The following is a 19,391-nucleotide window of genomic DNA, read 5'->3' as shown; positions in this document are numbered from 1 at the left end:
ATTTGAATTGTTTTCGAGCAGAGGCTAGGCACACTAAGGCGAGTGGGAGTTCAGATTCCGGTCGTGGGTCGGGGAGAATGAAGGTTTTGAGGTGGGAGAGGGGCTGTGGTGTTGGGTGGGCAGCGAGGGCCCTGGAGACTCTGGGTGGAGAGCAGGAGAGGGGGTGGAGGAGAGAGGGGGCTCTCAAAGGGAGCCTTGTCATCCTTGCGACTTTTCCCTGAGCCCTCATGAAGATGACCACAATCAATTATGTTGAAAATATTAGCCATCCAGGGTTATAATAAGAAACAGTATTTTTGCATCAAGACATTGTTCTGAAGTTCACATGTCCTGAATCAGAGGGCATTTGGGGAAAGAGCATGTGACTGCTTTCAGTTGTAAAATTGCTTAGCTGCCCAGGGTAGAAATTTCAAATGAGATCTTAGTAACGTATGAATTTTTTTAATGAAAGTAACTTTATTGTTTTTTCTAATTATAAAAGAATAATATGCATTATTTTTAAACATTCAGACAATACAGAGGAGATGCAAAGAAAAATGTGAAAAATCACCTATACTCTTACAATTCTTACATGTGTGATACACACACACATTTATATAATTACCTTAATAGTGATCATATATATACCACATATATATATATATATATATATATATATATAATTTTTTAATAAATGAGCTCTTCTTACATGTGCTTTTGGTATAATGTTTTTCTTCCCATTGAACAATCTATTATGGAGATTGTTCTACATCAATAAAGAAACACGTTGCCATTTTAATGGATGCTGGGTATTCATTTATGTGGATAAAGCATCACTGATTTAATCATTATTCCTGAACATTTAAGATCATGTACAAATTTTTACTATTTTTAATAATGCGATGACCGCTCTTGTACATACATCTTTGGATGCTTATCCTATTATTCCCTTTAGGATAAAGTCCTACACAAACATCAAAACATTTTAGGGATTTATTTCTTACCTCTCCCTGAAATATGAAGCCAGGATCTTGTCTTTAAGAAGCAATTCTTGGGACTTCCCTGGTGGTCCAGTGGCTAGGACTCCACGCTCCCAATGCAGGGGCCTGGGTTCGATCCCTGGTCAGGGAACTAGATCCCACATGCTGCAACTAAGAGTTCACAAGTCGCAACTAAGAGTTCACATGCTGCAACTGAAGATCCCAAGTGCTGCAACTAAAGACCCAGCACAGCCAAATAAATACATAAATAAGAAGCAATTCTCAACTGCTCCATGTCTCCCCAAGTGCCATCTTCCTCTCCTGCCCCTCTCGCAAACACTCTCCTGCCAAACCTATCGCACTGGCGTCGGCAGCAGGACGGAGAGAGAAGGCAATGGTAGAAGGAGGGGTTGGGTGACCCAGGGGAAGGAAGAAAAAAGTCACGTGTTTTAATGTGTTATTTGATTTGAATTGTCACTACTAAGTAGGTCGTATAATCCCCAGCATGTAGATTCTAATAAGAGAGTAAGAACTCGCCCAAGAGCACATGACTAGTAAAGGAAAGCCAAAGTCTGCCTGACTCCAGAGACCGTTTTGCTAGATTTAATTATTTGTTCAAAATATTTTCTGCTCTCCTTGTGGGAGAGCTGTACTTCTTTCTCCATTGATATAAGGCTGGGCTGTGTAACTTGCTCGGGCAAATGAATGATAGAGGAAGTGATGTGTGCTACCTCCCAGGAGAAGCTTTAACAGCCAAGGTGTGTTTCTGCCATAGCTCCTTTTCCTCTGCTATGAGGCCAGGATGTCTCAAATATGGGATATGCTCCTTTAGCTTGGATCCTGAAGCAAAGAGGGCATGTGACCTGCAGTGGGCATCCAGTGTGAGCAAGAAGTAAACCTTCGTTGTTGGAAGCGTCTGAGTTGGTGGGGGATGTTTGTTACTGCAGCTTACCAAGCTGAGGCTGTCTAATACAACCACACTCTTTCCATTTCACTGTCTTGTGTCTCTTGCCCGAGCCATGCCCTGGTTATTGGTCAAAATATTTCTATCTTTTCCTTTGGTTGCAGAAGAATGAGGAAACAGGTTTTTTTTTTTAATTTATTTATCTTTGGCTGATTTAGGTCTTCGTTGCTACACGCGGGCTTTTGCTAGTTGCAGTGAGAGGGAGCTACTCTTTGTTGTGGTGCATGGGCTTCTCACTGTGGTGGCTTCTCTTGTTGCGGAGCCACAAGAGAAGGAGAGGAGGCTGCAAAGGCTTCTGGGGATGCCAACGTAGGGAGATTTCTGCAGACAGAGACAAGCAGAGGGAGCTGTGGGTCCCATGGCGCAGCCTTCTCCTTGTAAATATCCAGGAGAAAGCAACACCTAGAGAACAGCGATTTATAAGAAATAAAAGACCAGTGTGTCTTCTCTTTTTACAACCAGACCAACACTGCCGGCCTTGCTTTTATACAACTTCCAGGAACCAAATAAATAGCTTTTGCATTTTTGGCCTCTTCATGGAGATGAAGGCAGATTGTCCCAGCCCTGATAGAAGATGGAGGCCAGGGCTGTGAGCTGAAGGAAGTAGCCCATCTGTAGGCAGGGAGAGGAGTGTCTTCCTGGGGACTGGGTAGGGGATGGGCATGGGGTGCGGTGCTTGTGGGCTGTGTTGTGGAGCCAAAGAATACTGGTTGGGAAGGACACCAAGTTCGTTTAGGGGATGCTGAGGGTCTCTGGGTCTCTTGGTCCATGGAGCAGACTTTTGGGAGGAATGATTCAGAAGGTGCCTGGAGCAGCCATGCCTGACAGACAGAGGAGGACTAGCCCTCACCATAAGCGCACGGGCTTCAGTAGTTGCAGCATGCGGGCTCAGTAGTTGTGGCTCACTGGCTTAGTTGCTCCGCGGCATGTGGGATCTTCCCAGACCAGGGATCGAACCCGTGTCCCCTGCATTGGCAGGCGATTCTTAACCACTGCGCCACCAGGGAAGTCCCGAAACACTTTTTGAAATTTAGCAGTGTTCTCTACTAGACCCATACCTAGATTTCTTTCATACTTGATTTTTTTTTTTTAATTTGGGCTTTTTTCCATGATCCCTCAACCATAGAGAGACAGGCATTCCCTGTGACACATACAGCTCCTGGAATCGGGCATGCTGTCTGGAGGTGACTAAAGGATGCCTTTTTGATTACTTGGGTCTTCTCTGAACTCCTTGTCTTTACTCTGAACCTTTTTCTGGATAGTTTCATTTTGCTTGAAATCCATGTGTTCTCTTTTGAGAGAAACATAAATCTAGCACTTGCTGAGCAAGTTTGAAAGTGACAGTGTGAGACACGTAGTGTACCTCGCAAGCTTGTTTTCCTCCTAATATCTCTACATGGTTAGTGACAAATGAGGGCTATATAATCCTTTTTGATAGTAAGTTACCCCCAAAGTGTAAGAAGTGAAATTCCATGACCAGTCTAACATTACATTGCATGTCAGATACAAAGCAGAAATGGAGCTCTGGTCCTTGCTTCTGTTCCTTGGTTCATTTTATAAACTTCTCCGCCATATTGTCCAATAAAAAAATAACTAATTAATGCATCTGTTCAGCAAACACTTATTGACTATACACCGATAGCTCATACGGAGATGAAGCAGACCAGGGTACCCGTCCTGTAAGACCACACAACTGAGCAGAAGAAAGGGTAAATGCATGATGACGGTACACTATAATGAGGTGTGGGGTGGCACGGGAGCCCAGAAAAGGAACATCTCCATCAGCCTTGAGGGGGTGGCAGGGAGGGGAAGCAGCATGAGGGAGGGACGTCTGAGCTGAGTTTCGAATGATGACTTGTGGGTGCTGGCAAAGCAAGGGGGAGACCACATCAGGCAGGTGAACAGAGATGCAAGGGTGTCGAGGGATGGAGCCGCCTGGCAGGTCGTGCTGAGGTGGCTTGTGTCTTGAAGGTGGTACAGGCTGCTGCCCTTGCCTGTTCATTCCAACAGGAACTGACAAGCCCACGCCCTGGGGGGGACATGGAATTTCCAATTATTCTGGGTCTGGTTCCTGCACATGTGCGCTCTTGAGGGTCACTTGTAAATTAATTAATTAATTTGTTTGTTTGTTTGTTTGTTTGTGGCTGCGTTGGGTCTTCATTGCTGCACGCGGGCTTCTCGTTGACAGGCTCTAGGAGCGCAGGCTCAGTAGTTGTGGCACACAGGCTTAGTTGCTCCACGGCACGTGGGATCTTCCCAGACCAGGGCTCGAACCCGTGTCCCCTGCATTGGCAGGTGGATTCTTAACCACTGTGCCACCAGGGAAGTCCCTCTTGAGGGTCATTTGGCACTAACTGACCCTCTTATCAGAATGGGATGCAACCGTGTGCCCATGGGTACATGCAGTGATGTAGCCAGTTCCCTTCAGGCCTGCCTCTTCTTATTTTTGACCTCAGCGTTAAGTCCTAACCAAGGAAGTTTGGTTGGTGGCTCTGACAGATCAATACTGGCAGCTTAAAAGTCCCTGTTGACAAGCTGAACTGCTCCCCCTGCACACCTGGGGCAGGAGCTCACCGAGAACTCCTAAGCTGTCAGCATTTTGGGGAATCGGAGTCTGAAGCTGAGCTGTGGCCGGGGAGGAGGAGAGGCCTCTCGCCATCAACCGTCTCCAGAGGGACTGAGCTTATGCAGCTGCAGCATGAATCACTAATTACAACATAGATATCTTTGTGTTTGCTTAGCCTCCTAGCCAGTTAGAGCAAAAGAAACCAACTCTGGTTCACTTGAATTGAAGAAAATTTACTGGAAAAATAATACTTGTTTCTAAGCATTTACCGAATCCGAGGGAGCTTTGAGAGCCATGTTCAAAATTACAACAGGGATCACATACAGCCCTGCATGTTTGCTAGCCTCTGTTCTCAGCACCTCACATGTAGCAACTCACTTAATCCCACGATAACACCACAAGGTACCTCCTGCAGGAAGAGATTAAACAATTCACCCAAGGACACAGAGGATGTGAGTCGGGATCCAAACCTGGCATTCTGGTTCCAAAGGCTTTCTCGAGCCCTAAGAAGCAGGAGCTACAAGAATGGTCTACTCCCAGGAGTCTGGTCAGGGACCTATAGAACAACTGCCTGTATTTCTGCGTTTCTTTGCCCCTTTCTCAGTTTTGAGTTCCAGGGAGCTGGCATACTCCCAGCTAGAGCAGGGCATGTGCCTGCCCCTTGCTGGGTGACGACAGTGGTATTGGGGCCATGATCTCAGTCCTACCAGATGGTACCTAGAGGGAAAGAGGCAATTTCTCAAAGCAAAACAAAAGTACCGTTAGGAAGGATGATGGACGGCCAACAGCAGGGAAGCAGCAGTGGCTGCGATGGTCTGGAGAAGCCCCCTCTGGGATCTCGTTGTGCTCAGAACCCCCGTCACTAGAGTGCCAGCCCCTGAACCCAGGGCTCTCCACGCAGGCTCTCTCTTAAACCTTGCAATAGCCCTTGGGGTGCATAGCATTGCCCCCATCTCACAGCGAGGACACAAAGGCTCACAAAGAAACTTGGTCACATAGAATCAGGGTTTGAGTTCAGCCCTTGACTCCACAGTCCAGTCCGCACACGGCAAGGCTTCCGGGCACGTGGCTGGCAGGTCCAGGAGCTTAGTCCACTCTCCGGCCTGCTTAGTGCGAGGCTGAGCTGAGCTTCTGGGGAGCTTTGCCCCCGTCACCGCCTCCCATCCACCAAAGCCTGAGTGGCTGGCTCGGGGGTGGGAACGGGGGATGTCAAACCAGCCACCGTGTAGTCGCACCTCGTCCACTCCTGGCCCTCTTCCCCCGTTGTCAGGATTCACAACTCTGTGATCTCAAACCTCCATCCCCTGGACCACCCTGCATCCCTGGACCACCCTGCATCCCACCCACCACTTTGGAGGGACCGAGGGAGGAAAGTCAGAGGGTATCCAGCTCTATTTTTACTCAAGTGAAGTGAGGAAGGAGTGGTGCTCAGGAGATCCCACCAGGGCGGGGCCCCCAGGGAGAAGCCCCGGGAAGAGGCCCCAGGCCCAGCAGGATGGGCCGGACGGGCCAGGCGGTGAGGCGGGGTCGCCACAGGCGCCAGGTGTCGGACCCCCCAGAAGTCAAGCTAGATGCCTCCAGCTGCACCCCGGGACCCCGCCCGAGGGAGCCAAGACTCACCCCTGCTTCTCTGCTGCCCCAGAGCACACGGCACTAAACTCAGTCAATTCACAAGCCACTCGAGCCAGCGCCTGTTGTGTGCAGGCCCCGCGCTGGGCATGCGGATGAATTCACGTCTCACTGGGGGAGCCTCGCTCCAGCGAGGGCCAGTGGACAGGTAACTAGATGCCAGACGGACGGTGACAAGGACTAAAACTGGGGGTAAGCAAGAGGCCAAGGGGGAGCAGAGGAGAGGAGGGTCCCACAGTCTCATGGAGTCCGGGAAGACTTCACGGAAAAGGAGAAGTGCACCTGGCCTTGGGCAGGCTGATCCAGGTCTCCAGGTGGGCGTTGTGAGGGCAAGTGACAGCTGGGAGAAGGCTCACAATGCAGGGGGGGAAGCGAGGGGAGCGGATCTGCTGGAAGGCGGGGTCTGGGTTCAAAAGCCCCAGGGAGGGCGGAGGTGCTGACCCCCCCCCCCCCGGCACATCACTGGGCCTCTTCATCTGTAGGTGGCCAACAGGTGCCTGTTGACGAATCACCTAGTGACTGGGTGAAGGTCTTGACGGCCAGGCTGAAGGGTTCCCACCTTGTTCAGCAAGAGCCACAGGAGAGGAGACCTTGAGCCCCAAGGGCCAGGAGGAGGGAGATTCCAGCAAAGACAGAATTTCTTACTGAAGGAAGAGTGCATTTCCAGGCAGGACAGAACAGATCAGGGTCTATCCTGGTTTATGATTTAAGCAGGACAGCTGTGAACCTCCCACTTTAAACCCTTTTGTATTAGTGTGTGATATGAGTGTATCAAGGTACAGTTGCCCCGCTGTATCCGAGGATTCAACCAACTGTGGATCAAAATTAGTGAGGAAAAAAATTCCAGAAAGTTCCAAAAAGCAAAATTTGAATTAGCCACATGTTGGCAACTCTTTTCATAGCATTTACATGGTATTAGGTATTTTAAGTAATCTAGACATGATTTAAAGTATGTGAGAGGACGTGTGCGGGTTACATGCAAATACTACACCATTTTATGAGGGACAGTTCTGGAGGCCAAGTCTGAGATCAAGGTGTCACAGGGCCCTGAAGTCTCTAGGGAAGGATCTATTCCAGGCCTCTCTCCCAGCCTCTGGCAGTTCCTTGGTTTGTGGTAGCGTAACTCCAATGTCCACATGTCATTTTCCCTCTGTGGACATCTGTCTCTGTGTCCACATTTCCCCTTTTTATAAGGACACCAGCCACATTGGATTAGGACCCACCCTAATGACCAAATTTTAACTTGCGTACCTCTGTAAAGACACTGTCTCCAAATAAGGTCACATTCTGAGGTTCTAAGAGTTGGGACTCTGACACGTCTTTTTAGGTGGCCATAATTCAACCCATGACACCTCCCCTTGAGGCTGCCCAGGGTGCAGCCTTGAGTTGGGAAGGGCTGGATGATAGAGAGGTAGCGCTCTGGGCGCTTTGCTTCTCTCCTCCTGCCAGATGCCTGTACCTACACACGCCCATGACGTCCACGTCTGCTGAATCAGCAAGGCCAGTTGGGCTGCTTATCTTAACGGGCATATGAGTCTTAAACAGAAGATAAACCTAAGAGAGGAAAGCTCAGAAGCTCCCCGGGCACGTGACAAGGCCAGGAGGTCACCACTGGGTTAGCTGTTGGTGTCCCAGGGGCTGGGTCCTTGGGACCCCTTGGCAGGAGGGAGCATTTGAGAAGATGCAGGGAGAATATCTGCCTCCATCGATTCAGACTTCCCCAGCGGGGAGGGGGACTTATCATGGGAGGGTGCGGTGGCCACCTGCTTGGGTGGAAAGTGAGTGGTCATAGCGCTCAGGCCTCTCAGGAGGGTGCTTCAAAGGTAGCTTCTCTGCTTATCCAGGAGCCCCTGACTTTTTATTTTCTTAAACGAGTTCTCCACATCACTCTTTTATTCCTGCTGTTCTGTCAAAGGATTAGGACATTTTGAACTCATTTTAGGGATTATCATCAGCCACGAATTTAAAAAACCAACACCTATTAGTGAGTGGAGGAGGAAAAGGGGAGAGGAAATGACCCGTGGCCCCATTTCACAGCCTCTTCCTCTGTGCTGAGTGAGCGTGCCAGACACTCGGTGAAAATTCGGCTGTCCTTCACCGTGTGCCCCAGAAGCGCGGGAGCTGGGCGGCTAGCTCTCCCGGTGAGCGGATGCACAGAGGCTCCCAATCGCTCCCCCCGGAGCCCTGGGAAGGCAGTTAGGCTGAGGGACAGGGTATCTAGCTTTAGGGGCAGCAGAGAGAGTGAATCGCTGGGCGTACCCTCCGCAGATAAAAACAAACCCTCCTTTTATTCTCCCCCAGAGTGTAGCTGCTTACATGTTCCCCCGACCTCTCCATTCTTGCATTACACAGCCTCCCAGTGTAATAGTGTCATACTGTGATTTATAATAAAATATATATTTGGTCTTCATCTCGGTTCCTGGCACAGAGCTCCTAAACCTCTAGGAATTTCCTAAATGATGAGAGCGATATAATATCTTTTATAATGAGGTGATTGTTGGAAAGCCTCAGGTAACCTAAGGATGGACTCGTTGCCAGGGGAACGGCCATGTGAGTAGGGGCTGGAGCTTTCAGTCCCCCACTCACCCCTCCTCCCAACCTCTGGGGAGGAGAGAAGGGCTGGCAGCTCAATCAATCACCGATGACCAACGACTTAATCAATCATGCCTATGGAATGAAGCCTCCATAAAACCCCGAGAGGATGGGGTCCTGAGAGGTTCCGGGCTGGGAACACGCAGAGGTGTGGGGAGAGGGCAGGGAAGCTCTGTGCCCTTCCCCAGACCTTGCCCCCTGCATCTCCTCTGTCTGGTTGTTCCTAGTTGCATCCTTTTGTAACAAACTGGTGATCTAGTAAGTAAAGTGTTTCTGAGTTCTGGCAAAGTCATCAAACCCAAGGAGGAGATGTGGGAACATCCTATCTCTGGGCACTCGGTGGGAAGCACAGGTGACAACCTGGAGTTGCGATTGGCTGAAGGGGAGACAGACCTGTGGGCTGAGCCCTTAACCTGCGGGATCTGACGCTCTTTCCAGATAGAAAGTGTCCGAACTGAGTTGAATTGTAGGACGGCCAGCTGGCACTGGAGAATCGCCTGGTGTGGGGAAAAGAACCCACACGTTGAAACTGGCGTCAGACTCACAAAGAGAAACGTCTTTTTGAGCTCTGTGTCCTGTGGCTGTCCGCATAAACCCCTCCCACCCCTCAGCTGCATCAGGACTCGCCCTCTGGGTCCTGCCTGCCCCAGCTGGCTGCTTCCGCGCAGGGCTGCAGTGGGAGTCCTGACGGCACCCCCTCCTTGCGGGCAGGGGGCGGGAGGCTACGCCTCACTGCTGTACCACCACCTCACCCAGGCTGAAGGCGGCCTTGCTTTGACACTTCCGGAAGTTGCTCTGGTTCCCTAGGCTGCTGCACATTTGAAACTTTAATGGAGGGGAGATGCGGAAAGTCACTCGACAGACAGGCAGCCCCACCTGAACGGGAAGCATGTGAGGGACAGTAAAGATGCCGCCAGGAGAGGATGGACTGTCCCTCCCCATCAGCCCACCTGCGGAGGGTTTGGCTGGAAATCAGGGTTTCTCCTTCCTCTGTCTTCGTTGAGTATCTGAAAGGCAGCCCAGTGCTAGGAGCAATGGCTTTGGGTTCAGAGAAACCTTGGTCGGAGCCTTGGCTCCATCCACCAGCTTCTAGCTGTGTGACCTTGAGCCTCGTTCCCCTCTTCTGTAAAATGAGGAAAATACTAGCCCCCCCTCTGACAGGCTGTGAGAAACCAACAAAATTAGACACGTAATTTAGTGTCAGCATTTAGTGAATGCCGTCTGCCATCGTCACCGTAGCTATCGACCGGGGTCATCAGCATCAGAGAGCTGTACCGGGGCAAGAGAGGGGAGGCCACAGTGCCAGGTTGCAGCCGGGTCCAGGCAGCCTGCGTTTTACCTTGTGGCACAAGAAGCACCCTATTCTGGCCTTAGGGGAGGGTCTTTGTGGGGTAGATGTTAGTTCTATGGGTGGGTCCTATCCTGATACCTGTCCTGCATCCTCAGTGAGGAGTTGAGGATCCAGGTGGAGACAGACCTTCAATGGGGCATGGTTTCTGGTCCCTACCGTGTGCCTGGCACCTGGCCCGAGCTGGGAATACGGCACTGCGTACGTGCAATACGACTTCATCCAGCGCACAGGCCTCTGAAGTAGCAGACATTGAACAGTTCATCCGTCACCTGTGAAATGAGACTAGAAAAGATCAGTTCAGTTGCCAGGTATGGCAGGCTGAATAAAGGCCCCCAAGGATGTGCATGTCCCAACCTCCAGAATTTGTGACCATGTCACCTTACATGGCAAAATGGACTTTGCAGGTGTGATTATATTAAGGATCTTGAGGTGAGGAGCTTATCCTGAATTGCTCAGCTGGTTTAAGGTCGCAAGGGCCCTTGTAAGAGGGAGGCAGGAAGGCCATAGTCGTAGGAGATACGAGGACAGAAGTGAGAGGCTGAGTGATGCAAGGAAGGGGCCACGAGCCAAGGGATGTAGGTAACCTCTAGAAGATGGAAAAGACAAGAAAAGGGGTCTCTCGGGGCTTCCCTGGTGGTCCAGTGTGTAAGACTCCACACTTCCAATGCAGGGGGCCTGGGTTCAATCCCTGTTCGGGGAACTAGGATCCCCGCATGCAAGCCACAACTGGGAAGCCCACCTGCCGCAACAAAGATCCCACGTGCCGCACCTAAGACCCGGTGGAGCCGAAATAAATAAATATTTTAAAAATAAATAAAGCCAAGAGCGTGTTTTTTAAAAAAAAGGAAAAGAAAAGGGGTCCATCCTTAGAGGCTCCAGAAGGAAGCAGGCCTGCTGACAGCTTGATTTTGGCCTGTAAGACTCACTTTGGACTTCTGGCCTCCAGGACTATAAAAGAATAAACCAGTGTTGCTTTAGGTTACTGAGTTTATGGTAATTCTTGATAGCAGCAACAAGAAGCTAATATACCATGAGAACCCACAATGCGGGGGGCTGAATGAGTCTGGGGAGTCAAGGGAAGGTAGACCCTCTCGGAGTATCAGTCCTGGGGGGGGGACTCAGGGGCCATGGAGTCTTCATAGACAACACGTCTCAGTGCTGGCAGTCATGGTAGCGGCCTCCATATGGAGGTTCTGGGGGTTGGAGGTGGCTTCAGTGCACAGAACAGAGCACTGGATTAGCGTCTGGAGACCCCCATTCAAACCCCCCGTCTCCTTACTGGCTCAGTGGCCAGAGACACAGGGAGCCAGTGGGACAGGAGCTGATCCTCTGAGCTGTTTTGCCTCAGGGCACCCCCCACCCCCCGCCAAATCCGGGTCACATCCACTGAAGAGAGACGCTGCTTGCATCGCCCCTGGATCCTAGTTCTCCTGCCAACAACCCTTTCTGCTTCTGGGGGGCCCTCAGCCTGGGACCCACAGTCTGCCATGGAAGGGGCCTGCCACCCGGCAAATACTCATCTGATCGCTCTCTAGGTAGACTTCTTTTTTTTTTTTTTTTTTTTAATAATTTATTTATTTATTTATGGCTGTGTTGGGTCTTTGTTTCTGTGCGAGGGCTTTCTCTAGTTGCGGCGAGCGGGGGCCACTCTTCATCGCGGTGCGCGGGCCTCTCACTATCGCGGCCTCTCTTGTTGCGGAGCACAGGCTCCAGACGCGCAGGCTCAGTAGTTGTGGCTCACGGGCCCAGCTGCTCCGCGGCACGTGGGATCTTCCCAGACCAGGGCTCGAACCCGTGTCCCCTGCATTGGCAGGCGGATTCTCAACCACTGCGCCACCAGGGAAGCCCATCTAGGTAGACTTCTACCCAAGGCCCACCCTGCTCCGCTGGAGCCCTAGCATCAGTGCTTCACACCCTGTGTGACACGTCCTTTACAACCTGGACCCTTGGATGGGGGCGGACTGGGCAGGGGGATCCTGTAGGGCTGGGGTCTCGTGCACCCGGTATGGGTCCTCCCCTTACCCCCTCCATGCGCCCGTCTCACCCACCTTCTCCTGTCCCCAGGTGTGGTCCCTGTGGGTGGGACAGTACTCTCTCACGCAGTCTCCAGCTTTGTCACTGCATCTGCTTCAGTAGTAAGGGCACCCAAGGCCCCCTGCCGTGTCGCTGAACCTCACTTTAGGCTGACCACCAGGGCAGTCATATTTATCTTGGTGGCTGGCCTCTCGGCGAAGGGCTTTTCCAGCGCTTCAGCGGGGCTTTTGCAGCCGTTGGCAGGTGGATCGGGAAAGGGGAAGCAGGCCTAGGTGGAGGAACCCTCTGGTCTTCCAGCAGAGGCAGGGGGAGGGAGGGCGTCGGAGGTTCTGTCGAGTAGGACTAAACTGGGGCAGAATCCGTGCCAGCGGTTAACTAGAAACAGTTAATACCCAGAAGTCGTGAAAAGAGTTTTGATCCGCAGGGTAGGGTTGGACTGCCAGTGCCCCGGACCAGATGGGGCTTCATGCCCTAGAAATGGCGGGTCCAGAGTGGCCACATGGCCGTTTTAATTAAGCCCAGCGTGTAAGAGGATTGAGACGTGACTAGCTCGGGGCAGCTAGTCAGCCAAAATCTAGAACAGAATCCATCCACTGACTGGATCTCTGCGGAGCACATTCTAGGTGTGAGGCCCGCGCTGCCTGCACAGAGGTGCACAGGACAGGCTTGCAGGGCGGCCGACGGGACAGGGGAGCGGACGCATTTCCCCCGGGCTGCCCGTCTCAAGGAGAGTGAGACACGCCCTGGAAGGAGTGCCAAGGGCACGTTCCATCTGGGGAAGGGAGCAAAGCATCAAGAGGAGGTGGCATTTGGCAGCCATGTCTAGATCCTTGGTGCCTAACTTCTGCACTTCTACTGGGTAATCCTGATGTCAGAGAACAAAGACCAAGTTTAAAAGGAGGCAACTTGGGACTTCCCTGGTGACGCAGTGGTTAAGAATCCGCCTGCCAATGCAGGGGACGTGGGTTCGATCCCTGGTCTGGGAAGATCCCACATGCCGCGGAGCAACTAAGCCCGCGAGCCGCAACTACTGAGCCCACATGCCACACCTACTGAAGCCCACGCGCCTAGAGCCCCTGCTCCGCAACAAGATAAGCCACCGCAGTGAAAAGCCCACACACCGCAACGAAGAGTAGCCCCCGCTCGCCGCAACTAGAGAAAGCCTGCGCGCAGCAATGAAGACCCAACGCAGCCACAAATTAATTAATTAATTAATTTTTAAAGATAAATAAGAGGAGACAACTTAGGGGCTTCTCCACAGAGTCTGTGGCAAACATGAGAATTATCTCTGAAAGGTCCTAGCTGGGTAATTTAGATAATTCATGTCTTAGTCTGTTTGGGCTGCTATAAGCAAATCCCATAAAACAACAGAGATTTCTTTCTCACAGTTCTGAAAGCTGGACATCCCAGATCCGGCTGCCGGCCAGCTTAGCTCCTGGTGAGGCTCTCTTCGGGCCTTGCGGACAGTCACCTTGTCACCGTGTCCTCACACGGCCTTTCCTCAGTGCAGTGGGAGGAGAGAGGGAAAGAGCTCTCCCATGTCTTTTCTTTAAGGGCACTGATCCCATCATGGGGGCTCCACCTACGTGACCTAATTGCCTCCCAAAGGTCCCATCTCCTAATACCATCATACTGCAGGTTAAGGCTTCAACATATGGATTTGGGGAGGACACATTCAGTCTGTAACAACCCACATATGATAGACCCAGACTGAACAATTAACAGGATTTCGGGAGAGCTTGGGCTATATTTCTAAGCATAATAGTAAGAACTCGTATGAGGTAAGGGTTGTTATTCCCACCTATAGAACAAAGAGATGAAGAATCTTCCCAAGATGCACAGCTAATGAATGACAGAGCCAAGATTTGACTGTACTGGCCCAGAGCTCTCTTGCTTAATGCAGTATGAGGCCCTATAACGCCATCCAGAATGGGAGGGAAAAGGCAGAAAGCTACCCCATGTACCCAGAAGCTACTCTTTCGGGATGCAGGCAAAGATGTGATGCTAGGTCAGGAAGCAGGTGGTTTGGCCCACTTGGAAATACATTTTTAAGCTGTCCGTCTAAACTTAGAGACTCTGCAGCAATGTAGTTCTAACCTTAGAGGAATAAAAAGGCATAAAATACAATGTTTGATTCAAGTTAAAATCCATTCAGTCATTTAAAAAAATTTATCTTCAGTCTGGATATTTCCTTTCTTTCCAAGAGGATAGTATAACCAACATCCACAGAGACAGAACAATCCATTCTCATTTCTCAGACGGCAGGCTCTTCTCTCAGACCAGAAAGACACAATTTTCAGTGTCCCCTGCTGGCCCCTAGGTAGTCCCTGTGGAAAAGAGGAAGAGCATATTTCAAAAAACTGAAGCCAAATACAATATGCCGTGAACCCATAACATGTTGCCAATAAGTGAACCACTTGTCCCTTGAGAAATGGTTTCCACCTTCGCCGCCGAAACCCTGACTCCTTTGCCACTAGAATAACCAGGTCCAGTTTCCACAGTGTTGTCACCTGGGCAAGGAGAGGTGTCTCGTGGCCACATCACACAGGAAGGAACTGGGGTCAAGAAAGGTTCAAGTGTGTGCTTGTTGGGACATCCCTCGATGGCGACCGGACCTCACATGGGTGCCCGGGCTCTTCCCGGCGACCAGCAGACCGGGCACAGGTCTTTGTGCAGGCGAGCACCCTGCTGCGCCAGGGCCAGACGGCGTCAAGAGAAAGCAGAGGGCAAGATCAAGGGCAAGTCTGGTGGGCCCGGAGCCGTGTCTACTGAGCTGTGAGATCATTCCCCTTTCAGCTGGACGTTTGCCTAAGGTCCCTGGAGGCCTTCAAAGATCACTGTGTTCTGGGCTCCTTGCCAAGGTCCTGGGTCTACTTGCCAAGCAGGAAGCAGGTCCACAGGCCCTGGGGTGGGACGGGCCGCGGGGAGGCCGGGGCTGGCGGGGACAGAGCCCCGCTGGCTCCAGTTCCCCGGGTGGAGGGAAGGGGACTCTCACTAATGCAGCCTCTCGCCGGAAAAGGTGGTCGCCGTGGGGATGGATCTACAGGGACCCATCTTAGCTTAGCATCCGCTTCTAGTGGAGCAATTGCTTTGCTTTTTATTCAGCCAGTGAGCAGTTTTTGAGCCCCTGCTTTGTGCCAGTGCCTGGCTAGAAAGGCAAAGACAAAAAAACAAAGTTCCCGCCATGAAGGATTGTATAGGTTCCTGGGAATCGGTCCCTCCTTGGGGAGGGAAGGGGTGCAGCCTCAGTGGGCCCTCTGCTCTGGGTGACTGTGGTGGGGAGGGAGGTGCCACTCTTTTCTGGGCGCCGATGACGGGCCCGAGTCATGCTGACCTCTCCGGCTCCTCCTGAGCACAGCCATCAGGGACAGGCTGAGCTTCCCGAGGACCTGGACCCCTCTAAGGATGGGTGCAAAGATCTGTGCTACCCAGGGACTTCCCTGGTGGTCCAGTGGTTAAGAATCTGCCTCCCGGTGCAGGGGACGGGGGTTCGATCCCTGGTCGGGGAACTAAGATCCCACATGCCGCGGGGCAACTGAGCCCACGCGCCGCAACTAAGACCCAACGCGGCCAAATAAATCAATAAATATTAAAAATAAAAATTAAAAAAAGATCTGTGCTTTCCAGAACAGCAGCCGCTGGCCAAACGTGGTGGCCGAAAACTTTAAATAAAATTTAAATCCAGTCCCTCAGTTACATTAGCCACCTTTCAAGTGCTCAGAGCCGCCCAGGCTGGTGGCAGCTGTATTAGAGCAGACACAGAACGCTCTGCTGTTCCTGTAAGGTCTACTGGATATTCTTCCTGCGTGGATAATTGCAACAGAAAGTGGTCCACGCCGGGTGCCTGTGGAGGGGGGTGCCTACACCAGCTGAGGTGGGGGGCATGGGGAAGCCAGTGGAAGAAGGAAGAGCTTCTCTGGAAGCCGCCTCTGCTGAGCCACACCTCAGGCTCCCAGCCGTCTCCCAGCAGGACAGAGCCCAGACCTCACCTTGACCTCACCTTGAACGTCGGTGACCCTGGTCTGAGGCCCCCTTCCTTCTCCCTGTGTCTCCTCCTCCACTCCGTGGCTATGTTTGTACCATCCAGTGGATCGCAAACTGCATCGGAACCCCCTGGAGAGCTTGTTATAAGACAGATTCCTGGGCTTCACCCCCAGTTTCTGATCAGTAAGACTGGGGTGAGGCCAGAGAATTTGTGTTTCTAACAAATTCCTGGACGATGCTGATGCCATCAGTCCAAGAACCACACTTTGAAAGCCATGGATATGGTCCAGAGAATCACATTCATTGATGCATTCATTCAACAAATATTTCTTTCATGCTGCCATGGGCATGGTGCTTTCTCTGCATGTGAGCAACCAGGCAAGGTCCCTGTTCTGCGGAGCCTGCATTTTCGGGAGGAGAGGCAGACAGGAAACAAACCTGTGTTGGGTGGTGATGAACATTATGAAGAAGAATAAAGCAGGACAAAGGAAGAGGCCTCACTGACAGATCATATCTGAGCAGAGACCTAATGGAATATTACTCAGCCATAAAAAGGAACGAAATGGGGTCATTTGTAGAGATGTCGATGGACCTAGAGTCTGTCATACAAAGTGAGGTAAGTCAGAAAGAGAAAAACAAATATTGTATATTAACGCATATATGTGGAATCTAGAAAAAACGGTACAGATGATCCTATTTGCAGGGCAGGAATAGAGATGCAGACGTAGCGAACAGATGTGTGGACACAGCGGGGGAAGGGGAGGGTGGGACGAAGTGGGAGATTAGGTTTGACATAAATACACTACCATGTGTGAAATAGATAGCTAGTGAGAACCTGCTGTATAGCACGGGAAGCTCAGCTCGGTGCTCTGTGATGACCTAGATGGGTGGGATGCGGGGTGGGAGGGAGGGAGGTCCCTGAGGGGGGGGATATATGTATACATATAGCTGATTCACTTCATTGTACGGCAGAAACAACACTGTAAAGCTATTATACTCCAATTAAAAAAAAAAAAAAAAGGAAAGTGGAGAGCAGGTATGACCCAGCCTTTCTGGCCCCGTTTTTGCTCTGCCCTCAGCTTTTTACTCTGAAACATGAGAGTCGTGTTAAAAATCAAGGGCACCAGGGCTTCCCCGGTGGCGCAGTGGTTGAGAATCTGCCTGCTAATGCAGGGGACACGGGTTCGAGCCCTGGTCTGGGAAGATCCCACATGCCGCGGAGCAACTGGGTCCGTGAGCCACAACTACTGAGCCTGCGCGTCTGGAGCCTGTGCTCCGCAACAAGAGAGGCCGCGATAGTGAGAGGCCTGCGCACTGCGATGAAGAGGGGCCCCCGCTTGCCACAGCTGGAGGAGGCCCTCGCACAGAAACGAAGACCCAACATAGCCAAAAATAAATAAATTAATTAATTAAAAAAAAAAAAATCAAGGGCACCAGTCTATTCAATAGCAAGATTTTGAAGACAAATTCGACGGTGTGTGTATGTGTTTCATTCAAAAGAAGCCTGAGGCTAAAGGCCGTAGATTTGACCCCAGCCTGCAGCTCTGCCTTTGGGTCCCAGCAACTGGGCAGGGTGAGGAATCCCTAGTGCTAAGGAGGAGGCCACCATCATCCCCTTCCGCATGATGCCTTGGGACCCCCGGTCCACATGGCTCAGGCTCACTTCCAGGTCCCTTTCCCGCCCATCCCACTCAGGCCAAAAGGCGCCTGTGCAGGGGTGGGGTGGGCAGAGCGTGGCCTGGCACCTGGGATTCCCTCGCACAAGTGTCTGAGTGTCCTACTGATGGGGGGTACAACTGCTACGGTGGGGAGGGGGCCAGACCCGGCCAAGGCTCTACTTGCCTTCTTGTCCTGGGTCCTGTCAGCCTGAACCAATTAGCTGAATGCTCCTTACTTCTACCCAGCTTTGGGGTCCAGACAGAAGAGTGTTGGTCAACCAACACTTTATCAACCATTGCTGGAAAAATAAGCACATGCAATAGAGTCCGGGAGTCAATAGCGGTCCCTTCATAAGTGAGGACGGTTCCTGGGTTCTACCCTCTTATAAACACAAGCCTTTATGATGAAGTGCAGACCAAGTGCCTTTAACACCTAATTTTCCTTTTCAACCTGTGATATCTTTTAGGCCCAACTGTCTCAGGCCTTAAATGGAGTTTCCGATAAGGCAAAAGAAGCCAAGGAGTTTCTAGTTCAGCTGAAGCACATTCTGCAGCAGATCCAGGTGAGCATAGCTCCCGCTGGGAGGGGAGTCCGTGCGGGAGGTACGTGAAGCTTAGCAGAGGAAAGGAAAGGCCCCGTGGCAGGTGCTTTTCAGTGCTGAACGTGAGAAGGCCCAATTGTCCCACTGCACTGCCTCAGATGTTGCGGACACCACCCACTCAATCCACTGACACCCCTGTGACATCTGATAGGAAAGGGATTTTGCATGAACTCAGAGAGAATCCTAGAAAGAGAGCTGGGCAGAAATAATGCAGCACTCTGCGTGGCCACGTAGCCCTAGGCAGTATCTGTATACGGTGCTTTTGTACCAACACATCAAAATATAAAAGCATCATTTACTAAACAAATGTATTTACTGAGCACCCATGCTGTGTCACATACAAGCCCGACGCAGATCAATAAGGCACAGCCTCTGTCCCCAGGAGCTCTGTCTGTCGGGGAGAGAGCGTATAAATACATGCACGCGCGGAGGAACTTTCACACAGATCACGAACCGTAGAGCATTCCGGTGTCTGGATGGGAAAGAGGACTCAGGGCACTGAATTCTTAACCAGCCAATAAAAACCATCCTTCCTAATAAGTGAAAGCACAGGATTCAGCCGCCAGGCATTTCCTGTCCTGGTTCTGATGTTTCAGGGACACCGGAGGTATCCGTTTGATGGGGCTGCTGTAACAAGGTACCATCGACTGAGTGGCTTCCACAACAGTAACTTATTTTCTCATAGTTCTGGAGGCTGGAAGTCCAAGATCAAGGTGTTGGCAGAGGTGGTTTCTCCTGAGGTCTCTCTCCTTGGCGTGTAGACGGCCATCTTCTCCCTGTGTCCTCACACTGTCCTCCCTCTGTGTGTGTCTGTGTCCTCTTGTAAGGACACCAGTCAGATTGGATCAGGGCCCAGCCTGAGGACCTCATTTAACTGACTTCTTTCAAGGCCCTGTCTCCAAACACAGTCCCATTCTGAGGTCATGGGGGGGTAGGACTTCAAATAGGAACTTGGGGCAGGGGTGGGAGGGCTGAACACCATCAGCCCATGACACGAGGTCTGAACACCATCAGCCCATGACACGAGGTCTGAATCCAGGCTGACCTGAGTT

General features: G+C 51.4%; 1 protein-coding gene across 3 annotated transcripts in view; it reads left to right on the top strand.

Moving 5' to 3' along the window:
* TRIM67 (tripartite motif containing 67) overlaps positions 1 to 19,391 on the top strand; it is a 48,993-nt gene that overhangs the window by 16,289 nt on the left and 13,313 nt on the right. For all 3 annotated transcript variants that reach the window (XM_068548850.1, XM_068548849.1, XM_068548848.1), the window contains one exon: positions 18,205 to 18,300. In XM_068548850.1, the coding sequence (XP_068404951.1) occupies positions 18,205 to 18,300 (96 nt within the window). The remainder of the gene's footprint in view (positions 1 to 18,204; positions 18,301 to 19,391) is intronic.

The sequence above is a fragment of the Eschrichtius robustus genome, chromosome 7, assembly GCF_028021215.1.
Source record: "Eschrichtius robustus isolate mEscRob2 chromosome 7, mEscRob2.pri, whole genome shotgun sequence".
Classification (NCBI taxonomy): domain Eukaryota; kingdom Metazoa; phylum Chordata; class Mammalia; order Artiodactyla; family Eschrichtiidae; genus Eschrichtius; species Eschrichtius robustus.
This window is presented reverse-complemented; position numbering and strand designations above follow the sequence as displayed.